The 19991-nt window shown below is 39.5% G+C and overlaps 2 protein-coding genes across 6 annotated transcripts in view; one reads left to right on the plus strand and one right to left on the minus strand.

Annotated features, from left to right (window-relative positions):
• The window catches only part of IL1RAPL1 (interleukin 1 receptor accessory protein like 1), a 657222-nt gene that overhangs the window by 485606 nt on the left and 151625 nt on the right, over positions 1-19991 (plus strand). For all 4 annotated transcript variants that reach the window (XM_083498268.1, XM_083498265.1, XM_083498266.1 and 1 more), the window contains one exon: positions 13960-14034. In XM_083498268.1, the coding sequence (XP_083354394.1) occupies positions 13960-14034 (75 nt within the window). The remainder of the gene's footprint in view (positions 1-13959; positions 14035-19991) is intronic.
• Positions 1-19991, minus strand: part of LOC310704623 (craniofacial development protein 2-like) — a 574437-nt gene that overhangs the window by 325182 nt on the left and 229264 nt on the right. The window lies entirely within an intron of this gene.

Raw genomic sequence — 19991 nt, forward strand, 5'->3', positions numbered from 1 at the left:
GCATGTGCAGAGTCATGTGTTGCATTCAAAGTTTGGGAAGAACTTCTTGGGGAAATGAGTGGCACAACTTCATAATACATAATAATGTTGATGAATTACAAGCAAATGAACCAGGTAATACCATACTTTTCTGTCTATAAGATGCCCCCATGTATAAGATGCCCCCTATTTTTGGGGGGGCTATAATTTAAGAAAATGGGGGGATGGCTATATTACCAGAGTTGCTGAGCTTTTTGGGGAGGGGGAGGATTGCCTACAGTTGCTGAGCTTTTGGGGGGGATTGCTTTGGGGAAAGATTGCACAGAATTGTTGGGCTTCTGGGGGAATTGCCCAAGATTCTTGAGCTTTTGGAGGGTGCAGAAAATCACTAACCCTAAAGACAAGAGCTCAGCATCGCTTGCGTCGCAGAAGCAGACAAGCACCTGCCCATTGTGGAGTCTCCTTCTTTGGAGGTCTTTAAGCAGAGGCTTGACAACCATATGTCAGGAGTGCTCTGATGGTGTTTCCTGCGTGGCAGGGAGTTGGACTCGATGGCCCTTGTAGTCTATTCCAACTCTATGATTCTATGATTCATTGGCAAACACAAGCTGGAAACCAAACACCAAATTGCCGCACCAGCAGCCAATCCAAGGCAGCCCTTGACGCAGCAACCAATCACCTGCCCAGTTAATGCAGGAGCATTCTCGGCCTTTTGGCTAAGATCAAGTGGGTTAATGCAGGAGCAGCCAATTCAAGGCAACAATCACTCACCAAATCACTGCTGACAAGCTGCAGCTTGCGGCTGCAACCAATCACCCGGTCCCCCAATGTACTTCCTGTGTATTAGACGAGCCCTGTTTTGAAACACTATTTTGGAGTAGAAAACCCCTCGTCTAATACACGGAAAAAGTATGGTAATTACAAACATCACTAATAGGTAAAGGTAAGGGACACAGACAGCTTTCCAGGTCATGTGACTAAACCGCTTTTGGTGCAACAAAACAACGTGACGGAAACCAGGTTTACCTTCCTGCTACAGTGGTACCTATTTATCTGCTTGCACTGGTGTGCTTACAAATTGCTAAGTTGACAGGAGCTGGGACAGAGCAACAGGAGCTCACCACGTCATGGGGATTCAAACTGCCAACCTTCTGATTGGCAAGCCCATGAGACTCAGTGGTTTAGACCACAGCGCTAGCTGCATCCCCAACATCACTAATGGAGAAGGAGTTTGTTTGGTCTGCTTTTCATAGCAGACTGATCCAGTCTGACTCTTCCAAGCAGCACACAATTCCCAGTTTTATTTGCCTGTTAAATTTTGTGATACAGTTTTGGTGTGCAAAACATGCACACACACAAAATGGTTTTAAGCATACATCTAAGTACAAGAATGGCTTTCAGGAGAGTGAATAGTATCATCTTTGATTGAGCAGAAGGATAACTGGAAAGATGTGGTGCAAATCAGCTTTGATAATGGGATTATTCAAGACTCTGCAGTTAATGTGCTATAGTCGTGGGGATCTGTGGAAAGAATTCAAAGAAAGTTGTCTGTCTCTTAAAAAAACCCAGATCTCGGGGTATGAGTGTATCTGACTGCTTCCAGTTGTCATGCGATGTTTACAAAATGTTTTTGGACATGGGGAAACCAAGTTCAAATCCCTGCAGAGCCAAAAAGCTCATATCGCTGCCCTTAGGCAAGTCACAGTCTCTCAGCATAGTCACTTACTTCTCAAGCTTATTGTGAGGATAAACAAGATATGAATGCTAAAGCAATTCCAAAGCAATTTGTACACTGAAAAATGTCATTGAAATGATAAATAGTAGTAATATATTATGCAGCAGGGTTGCAGTGATAGAACTTTTGCTGTTGGGGGGGCATGTAAGTGGAGAGTTTTGGAGAAGAAGCTTAGTTTACAGGTTTTGATAGATTAATTAGATTAAGATGCATTTCACTGTATGATAAGATAATGGTAAGCAGCGCCAAAATTACCAAGAATAGTAATTTCTGAAGCAGTGTGCATGCACACGAAAGCTCATACCAATAACAAAGTTAGTTGGTCTCTAAGGTGCTACTGGAAGGAATTTTTTTAGTAATTTCTGGTCACTGATATGTGTTCAGCAGTAGCACATAGACAGTTCTAGTCTTCTATATATTTAGTATTCAAGTGTTTACCTTTCACAAATTCCAAAGCACCACTGACACTCAAGGTGCCGTAATACGGCAGTGTGGTATAGCTGTTAGAATGTTGGACTAGGATCTGGAATATCAGAGTTTGAATCCCCTCAAGCCATGAAGCTCATTGCGTGACCTTGGACTAGTCACTGCCTCTTAGCATAGCCTACCTCACAGGATTGTTGTGAGGGTAAAATGAGGAGTGAGGGAACTATGTATACTATATTGAGCTTCTTAGAGAAAATGTGAGGTATCAATGTCATAAATGCATATTATAGATGCTGCTGTATTCCTTAAAATACTACTTTTAGAATGAAATCAGGAAGGTATTATTAGGAATACCTAATACACACTGGCAAAGCTCTCACAGAGGCTGTTTCTGCCGTTCCTGTAATAAGTAAACATGCATAGGACAGATTGTAAAGTCACATTCAGAATGGGCAGAAAGGTTTGTGTGTATTTATACGGGTATTTAATTCCATATAGAATTCTCTCTAAAATCACCATGCATGATAGAACTGTGATTGTGTTAGCACCGTGGAATGGGATGGGGGTCTGTGACCATGAACTATGCAAAAGATATTGGGGGGCCCAAAACAGCTCGGCCTCCTTGAGCTGGACAGGTCTGAGGGTAGAGGATGACCAAACAGCCAGGCCCACAAGAATGCAATCATTTGTGTGAGAAAAGAGGTGAAATATTATCACTTGCCACAGCACAGTGCCCCCTCTCAGTAAGTGAGAATTCAAGTGTTTACCCACACTATTACCCTTAATCCCACTGTGAGCAACAGTGTACTCCAAATTCAATGTGTGTGTGACATCAGCTGTTCAGCATAATCCTAATCATGTGCACTCAGAAATAGGTCTGAATCCTATACATGTTTACTTCAATCCTGCTGAGTTCAGTGGGGTTTACTTGTAGGAAAGTGTGGAGCACTAGAAGAAAGCTGTCAAGCCTTGAAAAACTGTGCTGTTGTTTTTGGAATGCAGAAACAAAAACTTCATTTAATATACTATGTTTTGTTTGGGTGTTGTTGTTTTTTACTAGCGTATTAGTGTCTTTTTTACTAAACCATTTTGTCTACTGTGAAATTTTGGTTTGGTTTCTTTCACAGCAAAAAAAATCAATTTCATTGTGTAGGGCTTGACCTTCTGTGAATTCCTTTTATCATATAAATCTTGTTTTCTTCAGAACCACAAGGTCCTTTCGGTGCAACTGGGAATAAATTGGTGATTGTGTAACCACCAGTTCCTGTAGCATTTTTGTAGAGCAAGTGCTTACGATTTCTAATCTCAGTCTGTTGCCAAGTAACTGCAGAAAGAGATGCACGCACATTGAAAATAGTATAAGAGCACTCTCCATATTGATTTGATTTCTATAGTAGGTAGTTTTTAAAAGGAGCCCAACTATATTGCTGTATGCCACATTCCCCACTCTTTGGAGAATTACCATTTTGTAGTAACAGTTCTTTTAAAAAAACACCACACAGACACTATAACAGATGTTTCTTCCCACTGCCCTGTAACAATAGAGAACTGCCGAGAGACCCAAAAAGCAAGTATTCCTGAGGGTCTCAGACTTCAAAAAGTGTTTAGATAAGGATTATGCAGGGTTAAAGCCATCTTTGACTGGATGACTGCCTTGATAAGCCATGTGTATATGCTTTTGTGTGTATAGCATAGCATATACGGAAGGAGAACCTTATGATAAATTGTGGGGGCATGTGCTGCTATTTATCATTTACCTTTGCCTGCCTCATCTGCACTTGAGAAGCTGATCTGTTTCTCCTGGGATTTATGCTAACCTTCCAGGACTGAGCACAAAAAAACAGCTGCCTTGTTTTTGCTTGGTTGCTTAAAGCAAAACAAAAACAAAACAAAAAAACCCCATACAAGCCAAAAATGTGAATTTTCCCCTCATTGTCTACTCTATAAGAGGAAAGCATCAACAGTCAGGTGGTGTTTTCCCCCCGCTCACCACCCTAGCTATGCTAATGATTGTATATTACAAAGCTTCACAACTCCTCAGTTGGTTTGCAGAGTTATGTGTCATAAATGGATGTACAGTCATTGACAGTTAATTAAGAATATGTGAGCGCTTTGATCTTTGCAAATTGGTATATCAAATGCCCTGATTCTCATCTCTTGAACAAGTGTGTGGATCAGAACTAGTTTTCAACAGATTTCATACTCTTCCAAACATTGGAGGATGAGGCTATCAGTGGACTCTAAGAATGAGGTCTATGTTCTTCGTCCCCAGTTGGAGTCAGTGTGCCTCTGAAAACCATTTGTGGGTAGTCACAAGTGGTAAGAGTGCTGTCACAATCAGGCACTTCTTGTTGGCTCCCATGTCATGGACTGGCTAGAGTGGTTGAGACGCCAGCTGAAGAAGCCAGGAAATTGGTGGTGGGATGGCATTGAGTGGTCATAGAGAGAAGAGGGGGCAGACTAGGAGGAATCTAGACTAAGTGTCAGAAGCTCAAAAAGCAACAGAGTTTAGTGAGCAGTAAGAAGCTGGGGCAGAAAACAGTCCTGATTCATAGGTAGAGATAGGTAGCAGCAACTGTATTAATTCTCATAACCTTCACTCACTGTCAAAGCTCTTAGAACACCTGGTGCCCTCAGATTCAGCCAGCATAGCTAATGGATGGTGATGATGGGAGTTGTAGTCCAAAAGAGGTGAAGGCCACCAGGTAGAGGGATGCTGCTTCATGTAAGCCGTGGAACATCTGAAGGATGGGGTGAAAACCTTTGTGAAAACCTTTACTCCTCCCATGCCTCTTGTATCAGGAACCCAAGTTCTTTGAGGCAGCAGCAGTAGCCCTGGTAAATAAACCTAACTCCGTGAGATACTAAGTTCTGGCTGCACCAGCATGCATTTCAGGGCAAGCTCATCTCCCAGGCTTTCATAAGCAGCAGCAGTTGGAACTGGGATGTCTGAAAACTTTAGGGGAGGTAAATTTGTATGTACATACAATCCTTCCTGGTAGCTCATGTGTTTTATTGTATTTAAAATAAATTGTTAAATTCATTTAGAAGGTGGGGTATAAATATGCAAATCAATTAGTAGTGGTGATAAATAAATATGGACCAACACTTATAAAAGGCTGGAATATTTTTACTTGCTTATATTCTTCAGCCTTCTGCTTTTGATATGCACAGAACCACATCTGTTCACAGATTCATCAGAATGATGATGGCACCTTGACACAATTTGATTGTGAAAGATGGGGCAGAAATGATACAAAATACTGGATGGAAGTTGGGAAATAATGTGTGAAGTCAAGGGAAGGGCCATAGGCTGCTTATCTGCTTCCACATGTTAATTGGACATAAACTTGTTTGAACAGGGAAATTTAAGGGCCTTACAGAAACAAACAAACAAACAAACAAACAAACACCTTAGTTGTGATAACGGTACGTATGTATAAAAATACATAGTTAGGCACTTGTGGGTTCCACACAGTCCTATAACCCTCCTTTAAGTGGGCTGTCAGAATTACACAGCACAAGAGAAGTGTCCATTTGTTTCCCTCTGCGCACGAGTCATGCTTTAGTGAAGCAATTTGACATGCAGCTCTGCTACTTCCATTTAATCCTGTTGTTCCTACTCAGTGATAGAAAGCAAGATACACAATAAATCCAGAGAAAACAGAAATAGCCCAGTGTTTCACTCCCAAACATTTCACGGATAAGAAGTTACAACAGGAAGATAAGCAAAAAGGCAACTCAAAGCTCCAGCTAAGAATGGGGTGTGTGGAAAGGCCTTTGCTTTCAGCAATGATTGATGTGAGCATTTTGTGACCACTTTAGACTTTTCTTTTTTTTTCTTTTTTACATTAAATTCAAGGCAGTGGAGAGGTAAAATCTTAGTACACATTTCCAATAGAGAAATAAAGCCTACTATAGCCTCCTTCTAACAGGTATGGCAGCAAAGAACTATATTACTTGCAAAAGAGTGACTGGGTAGCTTTATGAAGAACATCTTCGCACAGTTGAGTATCTCCTTTGGACCTAGCAATGTGGATTTCCATAGTGTTTTATTAATGGGGGGGTGGGATACAAATGAACTGAAGGAATTAAAAGCTGAAACAAACTGCATGGCCAACAATTCTGGAATTTAAAATTAAGATTTTTATTCATTTTTTTTTCCAAACAATGTTTCATATAAATCACTGTATAAGGGGGGGACACAACTAAGTAAAAGGTGGAACAGGGAGCAAGGGAAGGAGATGAGGGGGGTGAGTACTCAATAGAATTAAGTCCTGTTAGCACACTACTTCTATTCTAACCAGTCCAAGAACGCACTGAGTTACATGGTATGGTTTCACAAATAGGTTTAGAAATTCCAGTGAAAGCAAAGATCAGGAGAAGTAGAATTCAGGACAGAAGGGGGAAAGGGATAAGTGAAGGAACATAAGAGGGGCGTTTCTCGTATCACTGGCTTTCAAATATTTCTGATATTCTAGTAGACATGGGCATCACCTCCTGTTAACAAGGCAGTGAAACGTCTATACAATGAAAAGGATATGGTCCCCTCACCCTTTTTGTCAATTTATGACATTGATAACATGCACAGACATTTGTGGTCAGCTGGCTCTACCAGGGAACCTATCACACTCCAGGTCTTGACAGTCCACATAAGACTTCATTTGGCTCTAGCTTTCTGCAGAGGCAACATCTTTATCTATGGAGGAAAACAGGTCAGACTGCAGGCTGCCCTTTGAACTGTCCAAGGGCCTGTTCTTTTCTGTCTCAATGTCCCACAGAACTTGACAGATCAGGAGCAGACAGAATGCCAGTGTAGGGATTTAAGGTGCAAAACTATTTGATCAAAGCAAGAAAGGATGGAATCGTTTGACTGTAGAATGCTAGATACATGTAAGCAGACCAAGATGGCACCACAGAAGACCAGAGAGAAAAGGACTGCAGTGGTCTAGGTGAGAGGTTGCCAGTGTATGGGCTGAAATTTTTGCTCAGCAGACAGATTCTCCTTTACTCTCAGAATTCTTTAAGCTGCATGGTGGTCTGCCTACAGGATGAGTTGGAATTGCACCTATTCATCCTGCCTTTGGCCTCATTGCCTGTCTGATCCACATCCCATGAGCATGTGGAGCTACAGGAAGGGCAAGCAGTTATATCAACCTAAGCCACCCAACCTTATTTGCCCAGGATTACAATTCCACCTTTGAAAAGTAACTGTTCTATGTTGCAGGCTACTAAATACAAGCAAGTTTGTGGAGAGTTCACTTCCTGCTCTCAAGAAAAAAAGAGGGGTGAAAGGAATGCTGAGCAGATATAATTTACAGAAAGTTACCAGCTTAATGATGTAATGCTGAGTGTCAGTTAGAGCTAGTTCAGTATAATAGTATCTGCTCTATTATATTTAAGAGAATTGGAAGGACTTAGAAAACAATTAGGTAGTGCAACATTAGCAGTATTACAGTTGGAACGACCATTTTAAGAATGAAGAAGGGGCTTGAATAGACAGATATTCAATTGGCACTGGCATGACAAGCAGTACATTGCATTAAATAAGATGACTGAATCATGGCATTCTCTTTTTTCATTTTGGTAGATTTACATCACAACCCTTTTCAGGGTGTTGCACTACTTTATTTGTAACAGTTTTAAGCGTTTTAAGAAATCAGAAGACCTTTGAAGAGCCAGTGTAGTGTAGTGGTTAAGAGCGGTAGATTAGTAATCTGGGGAACCGGGTTCGTGTCCCTGCTCCTCCACCTGCAGCTGCTGGGTGACCTTGGGCCAGTCACACTTCTCTGAAGTCTCTCAGCCCCACTCACCTCACAGAGTGTTTGTTGTGGGGGAGGAAGGGAAAGGACAATGTTAGCCCCTTTGAGACTCCTTAAAGGGAGTGAAAGGCGGGATATCAAATCCAAACTCTTCTATCAAATCCAAACTCTTCTTTTGAATCTTAGGAAAGACTTGCAATACCTTAAATTTTGCTGTACAGTTCAAAAGTTTCATATTTTATTTCAGAGAAGTGGGTTGCATGTTGAAGACAGGGGTTTAAATTATAAGTCAGCAAGAGCCTGTATGACCCTTATGACAGCCACTTAGATGACAACATTCTCTTCTGAAAAATGGGATAATACAATGCCCTGCCTTATAAATGATTGTAGTAATGTACAGTCACCAAAGTGATAATGGATATAATTCAGATCAGAAGCTTATATAGATGCATTGTGCAAAATCCATAATAAAGTGTTAATCTTGCACTGCAACATTTGAAGCTAATATATTTCTTCCCATCAGTCTTTGTTGTTTTTGCTGGGTAGCATTTGTTTTTTTTTTTAAAGACAGCATATCCATCTGCGAGGGCACCATTTTGGTTATTGTAGATTTTTAGAGCATTTATCTTTTTCCTGGCCGAGCATTGGGAATTGCTGTGAATGTTCAAGAAGACTAATATAGAAAAGAAGCAATATGTGCAGCCTCCCTTAGTTACTAGACTAGCTCAAATGTCATGTCAGCTTCAATTAGAGATGAGCAGATAATGAGGAATCTCAACATCTGTTTGCACATGTGTTCTCCACCCCAAATACTCCCAACCTGTCCCTGGTCATTAGGGGCCACATTACTTTAAAACTTTGTGAACAGTCATTTGGAAACAGTTTTGCCTACACAGTTCCTACATTTTGTTATGCATTTCTGTCCCCAGTTTTACTGCCAAATACATTTGCATAACAACAGGACCCTTGTTTCTTAATGGTTCATCTGTTTCCATGGTGGATTCACTACACAAACTCTTCAGTTTTTAGCATCCCAGTACCTATTGTCTAAATGAGGTAAAGAGAATGTTATGACTATGTGGGTTAGAAATCTAGTATTTATTCAAATTCTCACTGTAACAAAAAGGAAAATGATTATCTGATATATGAACAAGTTAGTAGTAGATGGGAACTTTGTAATAGATTATTTGTTAAAGGTATTTTTGTGGCAGGTGTAAGACACCTGCTACAATCCTAAACCCACTAATTTGGGAGTAAGTCCTGTTTAATTCAACAGGACTTATGAGTAGACATGGTTAGGATTGTGTTGTTAGCCAATCTTAGCCTGTAGGACATAGGTGGTAAATCACCTTGAAGGGAGTTGGTCTGTTTCAGAAATGCTTTGTTTAGCAATTGACTCCCCACTGTTCACTATTCTTATTCAAATGCATGCTCTAGAACTGCTGTTAATTTTTTTAGGGGTGCTAAACTGAAAGAAGAGCAAATTGCATTGTGCTCTACTTTACAGTGCTCTCTTGACACATTAATTATGCACATGATTGCTACTGTTAAGAGTTATGTGCTTTCAACTGTGCACGACTCCCTCTATTCAAATGAATTCATTTATTTTAAATGAATATGTATATACTGTATATATAGGTGATATTTCTGTCATAGCAAGCATTTAGGCTTGCCAGATAGAGCAATCCCCCACTCCACTGCGCACTGTTATAGGGTTCTCCTGAGCCCCATATCCAACTTGGGGAGGGTACATGGAGAAAGAGGGGAGAAGCCCACTTGCACAAGGGGTTTTCCTGACAGGACTTACTATCTTAATCCTACCCATAATTTATATGAATCCTAAGTGTTCTCACCACCCATTCCTTTTCCTTCCAGACTTGGAGAAAGGTAGATGGGAGGCTGAATATAACATTTAGTGAGGCTAACTATCTTTAATCTATGGCAGGGCTGGCCAACCTGTGGCCTCTCAAATAGTGTTTTACTCCAGTTCCCATGAGCCCCAGGCAGCATTGGCAATGGTTGGGATGATGAGAGTTGCAGTCTAACCTCTGGAAGGACACAGGTTGGCCTGCCCTGATCTATGGGATAAATATTTTGCGCTACTGGTTGCAATGTCTGTGAAAAGGTATCACTGAGCTCAATTAAGTTGAGGGCTTTCTGAGATACGTCTGTGATTCTAAAAAAAAATTGAATAGGTGAAATAATGTAGAGGCATCATATTAACAAATGAATCCTGAGTGCAGATGTATAATTAGTTATTTAGATACAGAACTTAACCCAAGGTACTATTTCTGGGTTAGGGGAGTCTGTAACCTGAAGCATCTGTAACCTGAAGCGTCTGTAACTCAAGGTACCACTGTACATGGATTCCTCTGAAAGTAGGTAATAGACTGGACTGGTCTGTTTGAAGCGATGAGGTGTTTTGTGTGTTAAATATTGAATCTATTAAAAATAAAATGCCAATAGAAAATATAGTGGCATTTTTATCAAGCCAATCTATATCTGTATACTTATGTCAGTTTCACAAGGCCTTTCATGGAATGTGAGTAGCTACAGCAAGCCAGAAGGCAAGTATTCTGTTTATATATGCTAGCACTCAGTAAGATCTTGAGCATCAAGGTCTGGGACCATAGAAACAGAACCTCAAGCAACTACTTCATAGCCTGGTTTCCCTTACAATGACAGGGCTGCTGTAAGGCAGGCTGATGCTACAGATATGTTGTACCTCACACACCAAAAGAGTATTGTGTGGCTAACATCCCTAATCCCTGTGCAGTTGAAAAAGTCTATTATTTTTCACACGGAAAGCTGCCACCTGAGGTCCAAGGCCTCAGGTAAGTAATGTATCAGTTTGTTAAATAAATGGAATTTGTTGTTCCCTATCCTACATGTCCTTTGTACTAGGATTATTCCAGCAGTTGCTTTACCTTTGACAGAAGGTCTGCTTTGAAGCGACTTAAGAGATTTAGAACAGTGGCTGTAGAAATGCTATCTGATAAGGAATAATTGAGCTGAGCTTGACAAAAAAAAAGGCAAATCTACATTTAAATGGCATAGTGGACATTCTCTGAAAGATGTCTCTGTGTTGATAACTTAGAGTCTTTTAACAGAAGATATGACGAACTACTGATAAGGTTGCAGTCAAATTAATGTGTATGTGTGTGTGTTTAAGAAAAAGAATCATATCAAGTGATTTAATATTTTCTCCAATCAACCAACCCTTCCAAACAAATAAAGTAGTTGGAAATAGTGAAGAAGGAGGAGATGAGGAAATGTGTACATGGAAGGATACATGTCTTTGTAAGTAAGACAAAAACCCTCTCTATGAGTTTTTTTATATGTATAGGGTCCTCACATGACTACAGGGGAGCATCTGAATTTACCACTGTGTACAATTACACAGGATGTGATTGTTAATGGGTAGGGGCTTCTGCATGCAGAGAAAAAGGACAAGAACAGGTTAAATTAGGTATGCTGGTTAATTGGGTGTGTTTATCCTGCACCTGTGACTAGTTAATCATGTGAGAGTGAGTCAGCAAGCCTGTGAGAGTGATTCTTGTGTTTGAAGCAAATTTGCTCTTGGTTCCTGCCCTTGGCCAGAGCCTAGTCTGTGTTGGAACACTGCAAGGAGGCTGTATGCTGATGGAAAGACTGTATGCTGTATATTACCACTGTGTGTAACCTGTAAGTTATGGAACTGCATTATACTGTCAGTAAAGGGACTGAGCCTAACTAGAACTGTCTGGTGTTTTTCTGTTCCATTGGCACACTCCGTTGGTGTGTTGAATGGGCACTCTGCACATGCCCCAACAGGCATATGCAACCACTTCCGCGCTCTTTCTGAAAGCATTTTTACGCAGCACAGTGGAGATGCTTTGCTCTGAAGCTGCTTCAAGCAGCTTTTAGAGGATTTTTAAGAAATGGGAAGCAGCCCTGGGTGCACCTCAAAAGTAGAATGATTGATCCAGTGTTTGGAAAGGACTAAACCATAGATCTATGTTCTGTTTCAACTGCTGGTTCAGCTGAATAAAAAAAAACTTCGTGCCAGATTATGGAGTAGACTAAAATCCTCAACCATCCATGATTTTAATTTTAAGTGGGTGCTTTGTGAAAAGTAGTTGGAGCAAAGGTAATTAAAGCAAGGCATGTCTATTTCAAATTAAAGACAGCCCATTATCTAGCGCTACTAAATGATTTCTCATATGTATTGTTACACATAGATAAAAGAAAACATTTTTGCATATCTTTAGATGCTCGTCTACCGTCCTCTGAATATTTTTCCTTCATTCTATTTTGTCCATTCCAGCTACCCACTGGTGACAGCCATCTCTCAACAGGACTATCACCAATTAAGCCCCTGGCAACAAAACCGTATCATGACATAGCATCCTTCATTTATAGGCATTTTGAAAGGAGAAAGAAATGCTGCCAGGGAGCTCAACCACTGCTAAAATTGGTGGCAATGGTTTTGTGTGTGTGTCTTAAGGGGGAAGGAGAAACATAAGCCAGCTCCTTGGGAATGGAGACACATCCCCACCACATATTATAACAGGCTTCCTCAAACTCGGCTCTCCAGATGTTTTGAAACTACAATTCCCACCATCCCTGACCACTGGTCCTGCTAGCTAGGGATCATGGGAGTTGTAGGCCAAAAACATCTGGAAGGCCAAATTTGAGGAAGCCTGCATTATAAGAATTTGCCACCATTGCTAAAGATTGTAACAATCTTTAGGAGCCACTCTTCCCACCAACAAAAACCTGGGGGTGGGGGAACCCTCTGGCTGAATACTTTGGCCTTATACTATTCAGTACTGCAACATTTTATGGCAGATCCCACTTTATTATTGCATGCACAGTGAAGATTCATGCAGTTTATCCCTGATAAATGTCAGTTTGCATAGAAGGTGTGACTTTCAGAAAGACTTAAGCTTCAGCAGCTCCCAACTTAGAAATTAAGTTCTGGAAAAAGATAAGGAAATGATGAGTCTTTCATGCTTGGATTTCTTTTAGAGCTTCTCTGCAATGTCTGGCGCAGCAGAGGCAGTTTTAGGGTGGTGCAACCACAGCAGTGGCACTGCAGGGGGCGCCACAACAATGCTGCAGAATGGAGCGTGAGAGGCAGGGGGTGCCGAATTTAGCATCATACACGGCACCATGAGAATTTGAGGACCTGAAGTCCACTACTGGGCCCATCTACATGCTGGTCTAGGCTCTTCAGGGAGGAAGGGTGGGGTATAAACTCAATACATTTATATGGGTAACTGTAAAGCTATCATTAAAAAATATGTTTTTAGAGAAGCTGCTCATCTCACATTGAAGGGTAGTTTATTTTCATTTGTAAATAAATAAAAAATATAAGCAGAGGTAACTTTAAAGTGCACCCATTTGTGTCAAATTGCCTTGTACACAGATATTTTGGTTTTGAGTATTAAATTAATTGAACAAGGAGATAAATAAGGTTGTAGAATGACACATTTCTGCCACAAACATTGTGTTGTATACATTTCTTTCTCAAACTACTGCAGCTCTTCCTCACTCCTGTTTATTATTCATCTTAATCTATTTGGAATGCCTTTACTAAAATCACTCCTTTTTTCCCTTTCTCACAAATGCATACCCCCACACTTTAATTCCATATAGTAATTTCCCTCCACCTTCTATATCAATTCTGAGTCTTCACCACAATTTTCTTCCTTCTTAATTCCACTCTGTATAAATCCATTTGCTTTTGTCCCGACCTGCTTTCTCTGCCCCCCCCCCCGGCTTTTTCTGTCATTCCTTCTCTGCATGTAAGATTCATAGTGTATGAAACACTGCAAAACCCTACCAAACTTGTTTGTTCAAAGTGGGACAATAACGGTGTAAGTGCACAAGACAAGCGCCAATGAAAATGTTGTTAAAATCAAAGCAATTGTTAATACTGTTTCAGAAAACACGGGGGGGGGGAGCTAGGGGACTCCTGTTCTGTTTATTTAAAGTATACCCTGATTTCAGGTGTCAAGATATTCTTATTCAGGAATATTCAGAATGACCATGCTTCTTTTTTTCTCCCTGCAGCACCACTAACAGAAAAACCACCAAAGCTTTTATATCCTTCAGAGAGTAAACTGACAGTTCAGGAGACACAGCTGGGTAAGTTGCATTCAGGAAGTGCTGATGTCTGCTGTGTCTTAATGTTTGATGAAGGCATTAACAATTAAAATTAAAACTAGAGATGACATTGCACTGTGCTTTTGTGCAGATATGTTTGAGGTTAGGTTATAATAATGACACATTTGCATTGATTCTATTGTTTTTAATATTATAGCTAATCTTCGTTAAAAAGCAAGGTGTCATTTTCTTTCCGTAGTTTGCAGTTATTCTGTTTACAACTAATAGTTAAGGGAAGTTAACTAAAAGTAGAGGAGAAGTCAAACTGAAGAGTTCAGTTGATGTTTTGGGGCTATAACTGCCAATGGTCAGTGTTGATAAGATTTATAGTCTGAAATATTTGGGAAGGCTATGAGTGTTACAAGTACAGAAGCCAATTTTCCTGATGATTCTGGGTGCTACATGGTTTGTTGACTTTGAACCAAATTTACTGAATTTTTGTTTTACCCATACATGGACTTTTAAGCTATATTAAGTCATACTTTCATACCTCCAAAAGAGCATTTACTTTGTTCATTTTGTCAGATTATAACTGAATTTTAGTGGCTTATAATTCACTGTGACATTCCCTGCATTATGTTTATGATTCTTTGGTAACTACAGAATAGAGTGTTATCACCACTGCTATCTAATTTTTAATGCTATCTTCCCTGCCATGGCAGATCTAGGCTACGTTAGTGGCATTTAATGAATGTGGTTTTTGGGTCTTTGTCATATGTTCACTTGGAAACTACAGGTTATTACTTGTCTTAAGACTAATTCTCAACTTTTTTCATAGTAAAGGCCTTACATGGTGGACTTTAGCACCATTTTAAAGCATATATTTTTACATATAGAGCCATTTGTGAAAGCACCCTCTGCTTAAAAACCTGAAAAGTTACGGTAACTTCCTCAGAAAAAACACTACCCTTATGATATTACCATCTCAATATTGTCAGAATAGGGCTTCAATATACATTAGATTGTTTGAAGAAAATAGTATTTGTTGGTAGTCAGTTGCACTTTCTATAATATTATGTCTTTTTAAAAGAACAAGCAATGATTTATTCTAGCCTTGTATGTGATCATATCAATGGAATTTATGTGTCTGCTTAAACATTTTCTGACTTTGCAGAGTACAAGTTTGGCTTCTAAATATTACCATTGATGTTTTGTTGTATTTCTATGATGACTCTTGTGTTTAACTGCATACCATCTGTCTTACTTAATTATGATCAAGGAATGTGAAATATTAGACATCTTCTTAGGCATCTTTGAAGCATTGCTAGATTGGCAAATTATAATTAATCTGGTACTAATTTCTGACTCAAAACAGTTAATTGGCATACTGCAAGTTCCTGTTTGGCTTCTGAGTTCTGCAGTTCTAGGTGTGTTAAAGATAAATTATTACGGTCATATTCTCATATGTGTGGACAGCGCCAGAAGTTCTGAACCTGACCTGAGAAGCAGTATTCTATTTACGATGGGAAGGCACATTTTTATAAACTTACCACAGAACATAAGAAAGCATTGGGTTTGCAATGGCTAGTCCTATGAGAGATAGAAATATGTCTAACCTTTTGCTCAGAAAGCGTTTGTTGAAGTAGTAGTTCACTGTGGGTCTGATCAAATGCATACGGCAAATATTAAAATTTCAGATAAAAGGGAAATTCTGGAAATTCTGTTTCCAATGAAGCACATGCATCATGTAGAAAAGCAACATGGTAAATAATACATTAATTAAGGCCAGTTTGAAAATAAATCTATCAAAATGTGTAAACAGAATGTATAAACCATATGTCTCTTGAACAGGTTTCAATCAAGTTCTGACAGGAAAGCTAATGGAGGTCAAGAATAAGATAATATAAACTCTTCTCCGCTTTTACTAAGTGGTTCATTTGAATTAATCAATATGTGTGTTTAAATAATGCATTTAGGATTTGAGTTGCAGAGGGGCTTTTAATAATACACATGGTTATTTTCTACTCAAGAGGATCAACCTCTCAATATTTGGTTTGTTTGTTTTTACTGCTACAAGGAATAGGTGAATGCTTAAGACACCAGGCTGTCTGTGAAAATATATGAGAAAATTGTAAGAGAAAATTGTGGAGTAGGGTTTCATAGAAATCTGTCTTGTATCTTTCTTCAACCGCTTCCCTCACTGAGGCAGAATTATAAAGCAGTTAGTTGTGGCAGGCCAAACAAAACTCCCCAATGGCCATGCAGTTTATAGAAACAACAAAATAAGTTTCCCCTGGCAGGAGTTTTGCTCCACTTCACTAGACAAGACAGCACAAAGATGTCATCATCTTTTAGGAAATAGTCTCAGTTTTGCTTCCAAAGGAGGTGCCTAAAAACCTTTTTTGAAACCAAAGAAGACAGAGAAGATTAGATTCACTTTCCCACAAATTTTAACAGACAACCTAAAGCACAGCCTGCATTCTTTCACATCTCAGCCTAAATGAAAAAAAGAGTTGGAGTTGTGCTCTTTGTCACTTTTCTTTTCTTTTTTAGCTGCTTAGAACCTCCTGCTTAAAGCTGGAGCATAGGTAACAATATTTTCAAAACACCCCACTAGTCCAAGGATTGCGTTAGATAAAGGCTGGAAAACCTGTGGACCCTCCAGATTTTGCTGGGCTAAACAAAAGCAAGGATTTTCAACAATCTTCATGGTGGAAACGCAACATCTAATTATTTGGCGCATGGGCATTCAGTGGGGTTTACCATCAGTACACAAGGTGCCTGTGGGTTTATGATTTTTCCCTTTCTCTTAAATGAAAACATTTGCTTTAAGCAGCAAAGCTGCAATGAGCTGAGTTCTGCTCCATACACGATAGTATAACAGGGATGACACTACATCATGAAACATGAGTAAACTTATCTTCAGATACAAGGGGAGGGGGACTTGAAACCCTCTACTCCCTCGTGCAGTAATAGAAAGGTCCCCAGGGTATTCCAACTACAATGGCATCAATCTTCATCAATCTACCAGGATGCCATTCTGGTAAGCCTAGTGAAATAGCTGAAAGGTAGCTCAGCTGCACCGAGTGTAGACAAAGGGAGAGTTAAACAGAGAAGAGTGTCCAAACTAAGCAGGTAGACACTGTCAGGATGAGGAGGAGCAAAGGAACCTGACTGAGAGAAGAGGTGCCCAATAGGAAAAAGCCCAGCACAGAACCAATGTGTGGTTCCTTTTTTACAGAAGGAATTCGAACAAGGAGGAATTTGGTGGACACCTGCAGAGCACCTTGGCTAGTGGGAAAGAGGCATCCACTATAATTTCCTACAGTGGGAGAAGGAGCAGGAGAATTTATTGGCAGACTTAAAACCATAGTCTCAGCTCAGCTATAGGTGCATATGTTTAGGAAGTCCTTTGGGCAGAATCTTTCTTTACCCAAGCTATGCACATTCAAAGCACACATTCCACTACCACCCCTCAAAGAATTCTGGGCAGTGTAGTTCACAGCCACACTTAACAAACTACGGTGCTCAGAATTCTTTGGAGGGGGAAATGTGTGCTTTGAATGTGGGTTTAAAGCATTATGTATTTGCAGTCCCAGTATCAGTGATGTGAATCATACTCACTTCAAAGTAAGAACCGCCACTTAACATTACTATGAGTCAGAACTCTGAATTTATTTATTTTAACTATAGAAACGGTTTAACTCAGCAATCTTTCTACAGATAATTAAGGTTCTACAAATAATTACAATTCATTATAAATCTATTGCTTACATTTATAAGTTCATATGGCATCTCAGCTTTTTGTATGAGCTTAAAATCATGTTGTTAATAAGTTTGTTCCTTCAACAAATTATCATTACTTCATTAATTGGAAAATTGCAGTTGATTAGTAAATTAGCAACTGAATACCTTTGAGGAAAATTAATAAATTCTAAGAAGATAAATAGAAATAAATACTCTTAACAATGTAGGGATATTCAGTTCACCAAGTTGGACTCAGTAAACCTTTTTTTCCCTACTTTTGATATTTGCAGTACAATTTTAACATAGAAGCGCCATGAAAATGGGTCGTTTTAAAAGCAATTGCCATTTCACTTTTAGCAGAGGAACTGAAGGGTAGATTGTAAATAAAAGCAGACTCAGCACTAAACACACTACTTTAAATTAGATACAAATCTTTCATTCTCGAGTGGTGTGAAGGAAAACGAGTCTTAGAAAAAAGGATGGATTCTCTCTGTTCAGTAACTGCTGTGTATGAAATCTATGCTGACCTTGATTCAGTCACCTATGGGAAGTCTCACAGCTTAGTTTACTTGGACAGCAAATTGAAAGGGTACCATCTAACCTTGAGATTTCAGGATCATAGAATCACAGAATCGAAAAATTGTAAGAGTTGGAAGGAACCCCGGGGGTCATCTAGTCCAACCCCCTGCAATGCAGCAGTCTCAGCTAGATCATACATGACAGGTGGCCATCCAACCTCCAAGGAAGGAGAGTCCACCACCTCTTTCGGAAGTCTGTTCCATTGTTGAACAGCTCTTGCCATCAAAAACTTATTCCTGATGTTATGTTCCTATATTCAGTTTTGATCTAAGTTTATGTAATAAAAAAAGAAATACTTTCAAATCAGGCTCTTTCTTTCTTTCTTTCTTTCTTTCTTTCTTTCTTTCTTTCTTTCTGATTTTGCTAGCCTGGTCACTTTACAATCCTTCATTTCCTTCCTTTACTTTTCAACTGAAACACTACTTTGCCTGCAATAAACTCTTGCCAAGTGCGCCAGTGTCTGCATGCTACCAGATGCACCCATTTTTGCAGGAAGTTTCCTCTTCACACATAGCCACAAATATCTCCTTTCCCCAAGTCCAAATGTAGCTAGAGATGAAATATTTGTCAAACATTGATTAAAGTGCATCGTATAAATCACAGCTTCCTAGGAGAGCACTGATTTCCTTATGCAAGAAGCTCATGATTTATGGTTTGTATCCTTTAATATTGGGAAATAATGTTAGTAGCTGGCCCTTGTCATGAATATAAATCACAGGCCTAGTTCACATGGTCAACTTTGTCTCCTAGTGATGTCCTCTGAGTGTCCCCAGGAACACATTGCATTGAGAATGTATTATCTGAATCAAGATCTGTTGGGATGCATGCAGCTGCCCTTCTGCTTTATTTTCTGCTATTATTGCAGTTACAAAAGCTGTGGCTGCAACTACAAAGTGGCCGATTAATATAATGAAATGTATTTCAGTGTCATATGGCAAGTATTTTGAACTAGCTTGTGTTCCTTTGGGGTGCTGCATAGCAGCTAGTTGTTCTGAATCCCTGAAGTTTTCATGAAGTTATCCCTGATTGGAAGTTCTGATAAAATTACAGAACAAGTGGAATAACTAAATCTGATCACTTCCTGATCAGGAGACTTCCTATACAGTGTCAGCAGTTCCTCTGGCACAATGTTGGTTGTACGACCTACAAAGGGAGCTGATTAAGTTTTATTGTATTGATATTGGTCCCTTTGGTGCCTTTTTTAAATAAAAAAAAAACTTGGCAATGAAATCTTTAGCTCTAATTAAGTATGAGAAACAATGACCCTTCTAAAGCTGTAACACTTAGAATGATATTTGCACTTGTAAAATGTTTGAAATTTTGTCTGCAAACCACTTCTCATTAAGTGTACGAAGATCTTTGTCAGAGGTCTTAGAGAAGCCGGAGCCATCCAGCGTTTTTCTTTCCTTATTGTTACTATTTTTTTAAAGTGTTAATTGGCCTGTCTAAGGCGCAAAAAAAAAAAAAAAAAAGAGTTGACTCTGGAGTATTATCTCTCAAATGAAAGATTTGCTGCTGTTGTATGAAACTGTGATTCAGATATATTCCGCTCTGTGTAGTCCTGTAACAATCCAGCAGTCACAACAAGAAATAAAAGCTATGCATGCCCCTTAGGAATCAACTAAACTGACCATTATGGAATGGAGGTAGTGGACTAAAGGAAGGAGAAATTG

The sequence above is a fragment of the Podarcis liolepis genome, assembly GCF_965112155.1.
Source record: "Podarcis liolepis genome assembly, chromosome: 4".
NCBI lineage: Eukaryota > Metazoa > Chordata > Lepidosauria > Squamata > Lacertidae > Podarcis > Podarcis liolepis.